Source organism: Lupinus angustifolius, chromosome LG08, assembly GCF_001865875.1.
Source record: "Lupinus angustifolius cultivar Tanjil chromosome LG08, LupAngTanjil_v1.0, whole genome shotgun sequence".
NCBI lineage: Eukaryota > Viridiplantae > Streptophyta > Magnoliopsida > Fabales > Fabaceae > Lupinus > Lupinus angustifolius.
Genome location: NC_032016.1, coordinates 7434846 through 7447161, shown reverse-complemented (window position 1 = coordinate 7447161; position 12316 = coordinate 7434846). Strand labels below are relative to the sequence as shown.

The 12316-nt window shown below is 29.5% G+C and overlaps 2 protein-coding genes across 2 annotated transcripts; both read left to right on the top strand.

The window, feature by feature from the left end:
* LOC109354439 (snakin-1-like) lies at nt 7449–8075 on the top strand. Its single transcript, XM_019596935.1, has 2 exons — nt 7449–7574; nt 7682–8075. Exons 1-2 carry the CDS (start codon nt 7487–7489, stop codon nt 7864–7866), a joined length of 273 nt encoding a protein of 90 aa, XP_019452480.1. The 5' UTR covers nt 7449–7486; the 3' UTR covers nt 7867–8075.
* Nucleotides 10251–12283, top strand: LOC109354432 (thioredoxin domain-containing protein 9 homolog). Its single transcript, XM_019596926.1, has 3 exons — nt 10251–10688; nt 11580–11738; nt 11835–12283. Exons 1-3 carry the CDS (start codon nt 10389–10391, stop codon nt 12015–12017), a joined length of 642 nt encoding a protein of 213 aa, XP_019452471.1. The 5' UTR covers nt 10251–10388; the 3' UTR covers nt 12018–12283.

The following is a 12316-nucleotide window of genomic DNA, read 5'->3' as shown; positions in this document are numbered from 1 at the left end:
TATATATATATTTATACTTAACCAGAGTTTACAGTGCTCATATGTATATTCTCAAGTGCAATAGTAAATTAAGACTTACATAGTTGATTAGAATAAAATGTTTTTCATGTGGTGTATTTTAATTATTTCAAGGAGGAATGTAAATAATATACTATAATTATTCAAATGGTGAGTTAAGAAAATAAATGAATAATCATGATATTTCTTTCATACTTAGTATATTTATTACTTTATATTTTAAAGTTAATTGAGAAAATACATACATTTTTTTTATTTTATATTCAGTATCCATTATTAATGGAAATGTGTATTATTATTTGTTTACTAAATTAAATGGAAGCTATGTGTGACAACCATTTAAAGATGATCCAATGGAAATAAGTAGCATCTCAACCTCCCTCCATATTTTATAGTTTATTTTAAGGAAATAATTATCAAGTACAATAATAAAAACATTATTTTTAAAATAAGACATTTATTAAAAAGGTATTTTTCTAAAAATCTACAATTTACTATTAAATATTATTATAATTGTTTATTATTTAATTTAGTTATATTTTTTATTGTAGTGAATGTTATTAAAACAATTTCCATTATTAAAAATATTATCATTATTATATTGAAATAAGTAAAAGAAAGATAAAAACAACAAATGTTTAGCATGGAAATTAGGAATATGTAATAGCAGAGTTGACGATGATACTGGTCAGATGCAAAAAACTCAGGCACAACAAACAAGACACAGTGTATAAAAATATTCATGTTTATTTAATATTGCATAGATTATTTACCATTAAAGGAAATGTTTATTATTGTTATTGTTCAATTAATTAAAAGATTTTTATTTATTATTTCATATTTAAATTGTTGAGAATTAAATTTAAACAAATAGAAGAGACCTATCACAACTATTCAAAGATGAATTGAGGGAAATAAAATGAAATCATTACTTTCTCTCAATCTTTGTTATGCTTTATTTTGAATGATTTGTCATCATGTATTTTATTATTTGTTATTAAAAATTATTTTTTATGAAAAAAGTTATCATAAGAAAAATTTAGTTTGCATTTTATTAATTATTTAATAATAAGTAAAATATAAAATAACTATTATCAAAATTATTATATCATTATTTTACTTTTTTACACTAATATTATGTCTACTATTATTTTAAATTCATTATTATTAAACATATAAAAATAATTAAATAAGTATTAAGAGATGAATCAAGGTCTAGGATAATTAATAAATAAAAATTTACTGAATAATGTTACAAAATTTAAAAGAAGCATTACATGTAAGATAGATTAACAAAGATTGAAAGAAAAATACCTCACAAATAAATGAACGTAACACATATAATGCATCAATGCATTCCAAAGTTAAGATTGGGACAAACTTAGAAATATGATGGAACATGGGATTGACAACACGATTAATAGAACAAAGACTTAAATCAATGGACCATGTGAGATTAGATACTGATGATTACATCATTGTTATTCACGATCTCTAGTGTGAATTGTCTGTGCAAATTTTTAGAGAAGAGATTAAGTTCCTCTTGATGGATATGTAGATAGAAATCTACTTGATTTGGTATTTTCTAGTGTGTTTATGGAGACTAATAAGTCTATTTAAAGTGTGGAATATGTCATTTTCAAATTAACATACCACTTGTTGTCCTATTTTTAAAAAACTTGTAACATTCTTATCCATTATTTGAAAATTTGATTTTGTGATGTGATTTTTATTTAAAATACTGATAATGCGTTCTATCCGGTAGAAATTTATTTATAAATCATTAAACTTTGTAAAATTGTTTTATCATCCTTTTATTTAAAAATCTCAAACTGTCTTATTTTCTTAAAATAAAATTTTTGACCGGGAAAATACCCAAATTTCTTTATAAAATCATAAAAATTATGGCTATTATCATTTGACGTTATAAAAATACAAAATTTATCTCATTGTCTTCGGTCACTTTCTTATTTTGGGTTGGTCAACTTAGGTATTCATAGTATGCATGCATCTATCAAATCTGAATAGGTGAAAACCTTGAGCCTATTTTTTTTCCCTTTCCCATAATAATATCAACTCATGTAACGTACTTCCTATCTTTACTGTGATTCAACTCTATGGCATTCTTCTAATTCATATGCTAAAGTAAACCTAATAAACTACAAAACTTTTCACTAATCTCGTCACTTTAGTATCGTGGGACCACATATTCTATCCTGTGATAAGATTCTGATGTGTATCTACTGGCATTTGGTGTGATTCCTGAGATGCACTTTTCCATTTTAATTGCTCAATAGCCTCTACCCTTTAACAGTAGGACCAGTTAGTTTCATTAAGTATTAATAATTATGATTCACAAATCAGAATGTTGCCCCATCATCCAAAAACAGCACTCAAGTAATGCTCCTACGGAGTATATATTATTCTGAAAAAATGATATCTCCTTATGAATCCTTCCACAATTTTTCTTCTCTTATTGGGTAGAAGATTTGTAAGAAGATTTTAATTTTGTAGAAGTATACTTGCATGTTACATGCATCAGGCCTATGCATGATTATCAGACTCAGTCACATCCAAAAAAAGGTGAAGGCCTCCACAAAACTAATGGGTTTTTATAACTAACATATTTAAATCTGTCTTATGCAAAGTTAACTTAAGATATATTATATGTACAATTTTAAGTGAAGCGTTGTCTAGGTATCAAATATGATGATATATAAAAAAGGTACTTTATCAGAATTTCAACTTAATGAAATGATTACTGATTAGTGGGCCAATCTTAGTTTTCAGTATGCAGTAGACAAAATTGTTGTTCCGTATGGACAAAGCCATTCTCTTCCCATTGATATTTTTTTCCAACTTGTGTATAGTTTTATTTATTACTTTCAAAAGGGTATAGGTGAGCATAACATATTTTTTGTGCAGTGACCCTTCAATTGGATTTGATGTTGCACCCTCATAAGTCCTAACTACTTGCAATGCTGCAATAGTTTCCACTTTTATCAGTACTTAAACCCTTCAATTGTCACTATCAATTAGAAAGTTAATTACCCATAAGTGATCCAAGTTTCCACCTTGAACATATGATTATTAATTATACTTTGATGGCTGTACACAATTTGATTAACTTCCTGTACTTTTTCTAAAGATTTCTTCAACTACTGACTTAAAGGATAATCTACCACAGTATCTTATAGCTTAGTTAATTAATTGAAGGCTTGCTCCTAAGAGTATTGTGACATTAACATCATATAGGTTTGAAACCTAATTATATATAGTGAAAGGAGAATGGCATCTCTACCAACTACAAGGTGTATATTCCAGGTCAATTTGAATCACCTTTTAGGTTAATACTTACTCGATCCAAATACATAAATAAAATGTAGTCTAATTCAATTTAATTGACTTATATTAAGACATCTAATAAAATTGGCTTACATTATGTGTTAACAACTAAGCAATAATATTTAATAATAAAATATGAAAATATATATATTTTATATTATCAATTGTAAAGTTAAGTAAACATTAAAAAAATCATTTTCTTTTTCATTTGCATATGTAATAAATATTAGATTCAATTTGAATTGATGTGATTCTTAAAATTTGAACAAAAAAATTGAACGATCAATTTTGTAAAATAAAGTCCAACAGCATAAAAACAAATTCGTATTTGACACCCCTACCAGCCATTGTTGGCCATGACTTTCCATCACTAAACTACAACTTTGGTATAATTCAGCTTACACATATTTAATTTCATTTGCAAACTCTGTTGTAAATTGTTTTCTGTACACTCTATTGTAAGTTAGTAAGTAACAAATTATTAAACAGATGCTGAGTTGTTCTGTGTATATTTTTTTCTTTGAAGGTTGAATTATGTACACATTTCGTACTATCATGCTTTATCTAAGCTGTCAAATTTTGATTTTTCTCTAGGCATCTAGTGATGAAGGTTTCACACAATTAAGTCCTAGAAGGACTTTCACATGCAAGTACTCACTCATTATACTCTTTATTTTCTCTTTTTCCTTTTACAAAATGACACTGCAGTTACTAAAATATTCTTTCCCATTTGTTGCTACTATGTTTCTTGTTTGACTAAAACAGCAAAAAAACATCTATGTCATACTTCTGTTATGCTTTCTGAATAATTTATGAATATAAGTCCATGCATTAAAGCATAGTTTTTTTTCCTCATTGGGTCCGTATAGCATATGCTATTTTCTATTGTCTAGCCATTAACCTTCCCCCTTACACGCCACAGCACGTGGAGCATAGATTTTGCGCTCGAAAAGAAAAAAAATCATGACAGAGATCAGAGAATAGTTAAATTGGGTCGTGTAATTGATTTCTTGACCCACAGTGAGGATATGTGTGGGTCTGTGGTGGAATCAGCTTTACAACTAATCTGAGAAGAATAAGAAACAATAGCATGAAGAACTTGATTTAAGGATGGTTGGTGGTAATCTTAGAATAGCTAAAATGTGTGGAACCCACATCAAAACAATTCCAAAGAAAATTCACTTTTAATTTTTTTTTTTTTACTTTTTAGTACATATTCTATCACTGTTTTTCTAAACAAAACGAGTTTCATTATTCAAATTTTATTATTTAAATCAAATTAATTTAGGATTTAATATGTATACATTGACAGTGTAAGTATTTTTTATAGTGTCAGTAAATCATTCAACATTGATTTATTAATCATCAGTGACTCTCAAACAAAAGTAATACAAATCAATAATGCATTATGTGTTGACTGTGTAAAAAACTTTACACCGTTAGTGCATATATTTTAAACTAATTAAGTTATAAGATACTATTTACTATATTTATATAATCATCAGGAGAAGTATATTTAATGTATAAAATCAAATAATTAAAAAATGTTTTTATATTATGTGAAATAAAAAATGTCATTTCATATTTCATTCTCTTTCATTTCACTCATTTTATTTCATTTTTCTTTCAAACTTAACAATTAAAAAACCATTTCATTTTTTATTACTGTTCTTCCAATTTTCATTCCCTCTACTTTTTGTCCTATCATTTTCTTATATGAATCAAACAAAGCAATCATTGTTTTACCCAATAGACTTAAGTTAAGGTTAAGACTTCACGGCCAAGTTATAAAGGTAGGTTAAAACTGGCTCTTATAAAAAAGATTTTGTTATCCCAATCTTAAGGGTTAAGGTGAAGAAGTTTTGAATGATATTTTGTATTAGAAAATATCATTTACTAATGTTATAATTTCACTGTTGGATTCCTTAAAGGGTGGAGAATGAGAAAACTAAAAAAACTATCAACTTTTTCAACAAGCTATTTTCTCTTTTAAATACTCCATTCAAAATGAAATTGATTATTTTCAATAAGTTTGACAGATAAAATCCATTGTAATGGTTCAAGTTTCCTCTTCATTAGAATACCTTAATAACAAATATAGCCCAGAGCCCCAGAATCATAAATTAAGGCTAGAAAAATCCAAACAATGCACTTTCTTTAGCACCTTTTCAATACATTTTTTTTATCGATAAGGGAATTTAATGTGGGATCCACTTTTTTAAAATGATATTTCTTAAGTGGGGGTCTTGCATGAACTTTAATGAATAACAGAATCTGTAACTACCAAAAGGGAGTGAGAATCCTCCCATTAATGAGAGGGAAAATAGAAAAGTAAAGAAAAGACAACATAAATTAGCATTTATATCTTTTTTATTTAAAATGACATTTTATTTTTACCTTTAAAATATAAAGGAAAAAGTAACTTGTCTCTTTATTATTTGAGAGTCAGCAAAAGGTGTGTTATTAACATCTCTCATTAACATAAACATTTAATGAGCCAAATTCCTCTCTAGACTCTAGTATAAGAGAAAATGTGATTTATAATTTACTTTATTAAAAAATAAGTTAAAATTATTATCATTATTTTCTTATTTTATCACATGTTACAATTTTAATATGGTAATACACTCTCCGATAATGTAGATGATCAAAATTCATAATATAAAAGTAATAATAAGTAATAAGGAAGTCCCCTCACTTTAGTTGATTAAGGTACTAGATATAAAACGAGTTTATAATTCAAGCTTCCAAATATATGATTTGATCATTTCCCATTTCCTTATTGGCTCTCCCTCTCTCATTAGTATTTGTTTGTGAATTGAATTTTAAAAAAGAAGGTAGAAGATAAAAATTTCAGAGTGATATTATAAATATATTTTACAACTTTCAAACTTTTTATTTATCCCATAAATTCAACATGTAAACACACCTTTGTAAAACTTTTTTATGAGTAGTCCCCAAAAGTCACCTCACTTGGTGGAGTTGTCAAGATATTAAGCATGCATGGATGAATGTGAAAACCCAACAGCTCAACTATCCCACTTCCCATTTTAAGAAAAAAACATCTATAAAAATGACTTTCTACCATGCTTCCTTGAAAGTAAAAAATGAAGAAGAAGCAATGAATATGTGGAGCATGGAGAGGGAATTACAATACAAAATAAGACAAAACAACAAAATAAAATAATTATATCTTTCTACTTTCACCTACAATGATACTTTTATCCATAATATTAAATATATAAAGAGTATTTCATTCTCCGTTAATGAAGAGAATCTCTACTCGAATATGTGTGCTCCCACTGGATGCCTTCATTTTCGCTTCATCTCATTCTAAATAAATGTTGGGCTTATTTGGACCAGCCATCATAAGTGGTGCTAGTCTCTGGGATCCTGGGCTTGGATTAATTCCAAGCTAAGTCCAAAAGCTATAATAACCACAGGAGGAAAAAGAAAAGAAGAATCAATGGTTCTGGAGAGTCACATTTTAGTATGTTAACCAACATTAGTATTCCCAGTAGATCAGACTTCAACCCTCATCATCTCTATATTCTAAATCCCTCATTCTATTATAGTACTGAAATATAAGGAAAAAAATAATTTTTTAATTTAAATTTTTTATTGAAAAATAACTTATATCATCATTAAAGCACAATGGCATGCCAATTAAAAGATTGGCTTTTCCATTAAAAGATTATATATGATTCCAAATATAGGGGATAAGATGAATTTCTATTACACATAACCAAGCCAAGTGTATTGAAGTGCAGCTTCACAACACATACCTCTAGTAAATAAAGAACAACAATGCACATAAAAAGAAAGAATAATACAAAAAAAAACTCAAAGCAACAAGTGGAAAGGAAGGAACTAGAAACCATCGCATGCTGTCTCTTCCTGGCTGGTACATGCCACCGACTCTACCCATAGTTTCATTGTATCTGCATGAAACATACACCGATCCTTCTGCATTTAATGTTGTTTTATTATTGTCACCAACTTCGTTAAAGCTATTGCCAAGTTGTCACCAACTTTGTTATCGCTTTTCCCAAGTTGCCACCACTTTACAATCTCCACCATTATATATATATTCCATCACAAATATTCCAAACCATGCAAAAAAATGAAGCCTTTCTTTGCCACACTGCTATTTTGTTCGCTGCTATTAAGCTTCTTTTTCTTGGAGCCAGCCATAGCATATGAAGATGCATGTAAGACTTTCTTCCACACTTTGTGATATGTTTCATGCAAACCTTTTCACTTTGTGTTTAGTTCTTTGGTTGGTGTAGTGATTTATATTGTTCCATGTTAATGGTAGCCAATTGCAGCAAAAAATGTTCGGACAGGTGCATTGTTGCAGGAGTTAAGGATAGGTGCTTGAAATATTGTGGAATATGCTGTGCAGAGTGCAAATGTGTTCCTTCTGGAACGTATGGGAACAAGCACGAATGTCCTTGCTATAGGGACAAAGTTAACAACAAGGGTAAGTCTAAATGCCCTTGAACTCAAATGAAGACCAAGTTCCCACTCAGAATAAAGAGAAGTGTGTTTTGTGCAAGTAATCAAGAAATTTGAGCAGCGTTAATTCAATGAGTAGTTGGGTATTTATTGTATGTGTCAGTGGTTCCTAAATACTATGTTGGATTCTGGTTATTTTTCACTATGTTTTATTTGAAGAGGAATAAATTTGACATTGATAAATTTGTAGGAGTTATTTTATCTCTTTTTCTCTAACTTTCCTACTAACCAACAATATTGATATATTCTCCTACAAAATAATACTAGGGACGACAATTAACTAAAGCTGAGTGTGAGTCAGTGTTTCCGGTACCCAAACCTATCCTAGCAAGTTTTAACTTAACATTGAATAATAAAATTTATATAGTAAGCTTGTTAAATTTATCATTATATTTAAATCATTGTAAGTTTTGCTCCTTGAAACTTCTGCTGCTTATAGTAGAGGCTTGTAATTTCCCTATTTGCTTTGGGCTGTCAGCCCCTGTTTTCCACCGAAAAAAGAAGAAGTTATTTGAGTATCTATGGCACAAATATTTTTATCATCCTTGTATAACATGATAATTTATTTATTAATGATTGATATATTAAATAATTTTAGTTTATGAATATGATTTCTTAATTCCAAATAAAAATGAATATGAGTCAGATTGGATTGTGTAAGATTTGTCCATTTCTCATTCTTAAGTGTTGGTAATGTCATCTTTTGAATCCAAACTTGACTCCGAATCCAGAGCTAACTCAATTCCCAATATCGTTGAGTCAACATTTGAAATCGAAAATGATCCTAGATCTGGTTAAATATAATGCTGACCCTTTAAGTTGATAAAATTTTATTAATATTACTTATTATTATTGGTATGTAATTTAACATATGAAATAATATATGCATATATATATATTATAAATCATGTATATACGAATAAAAATTATAGAATCAATGACACTTTTGATAAAAAAGGAAAGATATTATTACTTTATCCATAATTGAATAAATACATATACAAACACAATACATGAGTAATTATGAGCCATGTGTGAGACTAAATCATATTTATTTTTTCTCTATTATAAATATTATTTAAGTCTAATTTTTAAACATAATGTAAGATTCATTAAAAACCGATTATATTTAGGTCCAATGATAATAGGTTGAAAATAAATAAGTAGAGTTTGCTGGCACGTAGTATGGGTAGGACTCTTCTGTATATGATTCCTACTTCAAAATCTAAAGCACACACTGACGTGCCATATTTCACTTGCGTGCTTGACACATGTGAATGACATGTAAGATGTAATGTAACAAAAAGAAATATTTAATGATATTTGATTGGTTTGAAACACAATATATCAATTTGTTAAGAGGGAGAATCCTTATTCCTCTTGACAAGCATGGATTCTAGTACAGATACTTGTATGGGCGTAGTTCCTTGATATAGAAAATTCTAAAAGTACAAATATACTTTTTATATTCTCAAAGAGTTTAAAATCTATGTATCGATAGTGTAAAAAAATTTATACTTCAGTACGTGTATCATCTATTATTGATTTGTATTTGTTTGAGAGTCAGCAATGATTAACAAATCATGATAGATAGTTTGTTGACAGTATAAAAACACTTACACTGTCATTAAATTCATTTCCAAAATAATATGATATTAACAACGTTGATTCAAGTGGTACATGATTGATTCTCCTTAATCACACATGCAAAATCTTGGGTTCGAGTCTTGTAGATAGAAAAAATAATTGTTGAGAGGGTTAACCCCACATACATGTGCATGTTCCCGACTCGAACAAAATTGTCTCCAATGCGAAGATACATGTGAGAAACAAAAAAACAATATGATGTTTTCATATTTTTAATTAATAATACAAGTTCAATCATAATTAACCATATATATATATATGATATCTATAACATACATTTATTCTCATTTAGTAAATGGATTATGAATGAGCTCACATATCCCTCGTGTGTCTTAGGCCATTGTCTGGCCCAATCTATAAGGATAGAGTTTAAACTAGTAGATATGTTACACTTTACTCAAATTATGCCTATAAATATGAGAATAACATTTCTTTCATATTTTTAAAATATCATAACATTTCTCAATTTGAAAGTTCACGTTTTATCATTAATAAATTAATAATAAATAAGATAAAAAAACAAATATTAAAATCAAAATTTTCCAAATGACATATTTACTATATTTTTAATATTATCCCCGTTTTGCCCTCTCAACTTTTTGTTTTTTAAAAATAATTTGGCTTCACATCTTTATTTTTTCGTGGGAGCACGCTCTATAGACGAGGTGTATCCTATGTAATCCAGACCGTCAAAATTCCTCAATGAAGTGTGTGGTTGAGATTAATTCCGTTCCCATCACCCATAAAACAATAAAACGACGACGCATTGAACTCCACCGTTCCAAACCTGGCCAAGCCCTTGAATTCCGCCGTAGTTGAGATTTGAAGTGCAGACCAAGGTTGTGAGATCTGAAAAGAAGATGGATAAGTCTATGATCGAAGAGGTTATTGAGAAGCAGGTTCTGACGGTGGCGCAAGCGGTGGAGGACAAAATTGACGACGAGATCGCCGCCCTTGAACGTCTTGACGCCGACGATATCGAAGCTCTCAGGGAGCGCAGGTTGCAGCAAATGAAGAAAATGGCGGAGAAGCGTAGCCGTTGGATCTCCCTCGGACACGGTGAATACACTGAGATCCCTGCCGAGAAAGACTTCTTCTCCGTCGTCAAGGCCAGTGAACGTGTTGTATGCCATTTCTTCCGTGAAAACTGGCCCTGTAAGGTATACTATCAATTTCATGCTTTTTCACTGCCTATCAATGATGAGAGTTTGAACAAACACAATGTGAAATTGAGTGTGAATTCTGAGAGTTGTTTTGTTTATTAGAAGGTTATCATGTATTTAGTTTGCATCTTTGAACTTATGGATGAATGTTGTTTTACTCAATGAGTTTGAGGAACAACAATGTAAACATTTCTTGTTATTGTTTTTGTTTTTATGAGAAAGAGTTCACTTTCCAAATCCAGATTTACTATATTTGTTTCTGTGCAAATAGTAGTATTAGAATTTTTTTCCTAAACAAAGATAGATTATTAAATTCCAATTTGTATTTGATAACTGCATCAATAACAGTCTATCAATATTATACATAACTTGTGCATATATCTTTTTATTGCCTTTAAGCATCTAAGGTTGACATTGCAATTGAGGAGTAAGTAGAAAATTTGGACATGCAAATGGAATTCCTAGACATTGCAATTGAGGAGTAATTAGAAATTTTGGATTCCTAAATTTTTAGTAAGAATGTTTTTACTTTCTACATTATCTGGCATCACATTCCCGAGAATGTGCCGGATACCAAACATCACCTAGTTAATTTTATTTCGACTGGCTCCAAGAACTAAATTTACATGTTCATATGTGTATTGGATTGCTCATTAAATCAATTAACTGTAAAAAACAATGTTAAACTGTTTCATTAGTACTATCACTATAGCAAACACATAATTTAGATTCAGGTCACTCAACTACCTGCATCATGATTTGAGTACAAGTTCTGCAATTTTTGATAACTATTAATACTTGCAATTGTGGTGTTTTCGTAACATTGATATTTTATACATATGATATAAATGTAGGGGAAACAGTTCATGTGCATGTTTTCATTGGCAGGTAATGGACAAGCATTTAGGTATACTAGCAAAGCAGCATGTTGAGACTCGATTTGTGAAAATTAATGCTGAAAAAAGTCCATTCTTAGCTGAGAAGCTTAAGATCATTGTTCTCCCAACCCTTGCCCTCATAAAGAATGCCAAAGTAGATGACTATGTGGTACGTAGAGCAAGGCATTTGATGATAACATTCTATATATTGCTAATGATGCATTCAATTTTAGCACCATCAATTTAATAATGGCATGTGTGTTAGGTGGGATTTGATCAACTTGGTGGATCTGATGAGTTTAGCACAGAGGAATTGGAAGAAAGATTGGCTAAAGCTCATGTAATCCTTTTGGAGGGTGAATCATCATTGAATCATGCAAGGTCTAGTGCACAGACGAAAAGAAGTGTTCGACAGAGCACAAAGGCAGACTCGTCAGATTCAGAATAACTTGCATTTCCTGTTAAGTATTATTAATGTTGCTCTTGTGGAAGACTGAGGATTACGGTCATATTTTCAACGTAATCTCATGCCTTGAAGAATTTATCAGGATTCTAGGTCTAGTTCTAGTAGATCTTATGCTTATATCACATGGTTTATACTGATGTTAAGATATCTCTTCTTTTTTTTACTAGAACGCCATTGAGATATTCCTCATTGTATTAAATGATGATTTTACAAATTGAGATGAACACAATCCTGATATATTTGTTCTACAGTATGTTTATGTTGCCAATGGAAGAAAGGGT

Excerpts from the sequence above, each read along its gene's own strand:
- LOC109354439 (XM_019596935.1), top strand. The coding sequence starts at position 7,487 with ATGAAGCCTTTCTTTGCCACACTGCTATTTTGTTCGCTGCTATTAAGC. Across the intron at positions 7,575-7,681 it reads CATAGCATATGAAGATGCAT|CCAATTGCAGCAAAAAATGT; the intron begins GTAAGACTTTCT and ends TGTTAATGGTAG.
- LOC109354432 (XM_019596926.1), top strand. The coding sequence starts at position 10,389 with ATGGATAAGTCTATGATCGAAGAGGTTATTGAGAAGCAGGTTCTGACG. Across the intron at positions 10,689-11,579 it reads GTGAAAACTGGCCCTGTAAG|GTAATGGACAAGCATTTAGG; the intron begins GTATACTATCAA and ends TTTCATTGGCAG. Across the intron at positions 11,739-11,834 it reads CCAAAGTAGATGACTATGTG|GTGGGATTTGATCAACTTGG; the intron begins GTACGTAGAGCA and ends CATGTGTGTTAG.